General features: G+C 49.1%; 1 protein-coding gene across 2 annotated transcripts in view; it reads left to right on the forward strand.

Moving 5' to 3' along the window:
* Nucleotides 1–1,073, forward strand: part of capn7 (calpain 7) — a 16,033-nt gene that overhangs the window by 7,169 nt on the left and 7,791 nt on the right. For both annotated transcript variants that reach the window (XM_031867370.1, XM_031867371.1), the window contains exons 12-14: nt 79–199; nt 380–524; nt 890–989. In XM_031867370.1, the coding sequence (XP_031723230.1) occupies nt 79–199; nt 380–524; nt 890–989 (366 nt within the window). The remainder of the gene's footprint in view (nt 1–78; nt 200–379; nt 525–889; nt 990–1,073) is intronic.

Consider the following 1,073-nt stretch of genomic DNA (forward strand, 5'->3'; position numbering starts at 1 on the left):
CTCTCTCTCTCTCTCTCTCTCTCTCTCTCTCTCTCTCTCTCTCTCTCCCTCTCTCTCTCTCTCTCTCTCCATTCCCAGGTTCCACAGGGGCGACGTCCTCGTCACCACAGCAACGGGCGTGATGACAGAGGAGGAAGGGGAGCGATGGGGTTTAGTGCCGACACACGCCTACGCTGTCCTCGACATCAGGGATTACAAGGTTGGCATGATAACAGGAGCGTCATACGCACAGTATACTTATGGAACATCATGGCTGTTAGTGGTGAATTCAGCTGCTTTTAGGTACATTGTGTTTCACCCACCGCCCAAATTAGATCTGCTCAACCAGTAAAATCCAGCTTCCTGTTCCGGTTCCTTTCCTGTGTGTTGTTTCCTGTAGGGAATGCGTTTCCTGCAGCTGAAGAATCCGTGGAGTCACCTGCGGTGGAAGGGCCGTTACAGCGAGCGGGACGAGAAGAACTGGACACCGGAGCTCCTCAAGTACCTCAACTTTGACCCCAAAACGGCACAGAAGTTTGATAACGGTATTAACTTTTTTCTACCTAAATGCAATAAAATGTTCTATTATGTGCTGTGATTTGGTCACGGGGACAAAGTGGCTTTCACCCATAGACTGTTGATTTTACCGTCGCCATCTTGGATTACGGACGTAATTTGTCATAGACTTCTATACAACCAGAGGAGTCGCCCCCTGGTGATCAGTAGAGAGAATGCAGCTTTAACACATGAAGCACCTGAAATGGTGGAGCATCAATCAAACAAACTGCCTTTGATTCATCGTGCAAGTTGACATCGCGATGACGATTCAAAACAACGATTTATTGTGCAGCCATAACTCGAGTCCCCTACTCTCCATGAAATCCTGTATCTCCTCCGTGTTGGCCTCCAGGTGTCTTCTGGATCTCCTGGGAGGACCTCTGTCAGTACTACGACGTCATCTACCTGAGCTGGAACCCCGCGCTGTTCAAAGACTCCTCCTGTATTCACAGGTGTGTGTGTGTGTGTGTTCATCCTCAACATACAGGTATGTGTGTGTGTGTGTGTGTGTGTGTGTGTGTGTGTGTGTGTGTGTG

The sequence above is a fragment of the Anarrhichthys ocellatus genome, unplaced genomic scaffold, assembly GCF_004355925.1.
Source record: "Anarrhichthys ocellatus isolate YVR2014 unplaced genomic scaffold, GSC_Weel_1.0 scaffold39, whole genome shotgun sequence".
Lineage (NCBI taxonomy): Eukaryota > Metazoa > Chordata > Actinopteri > Perciformes > Anarhichadidae > Anarrhichthys > Anarrhichthys ocellatus.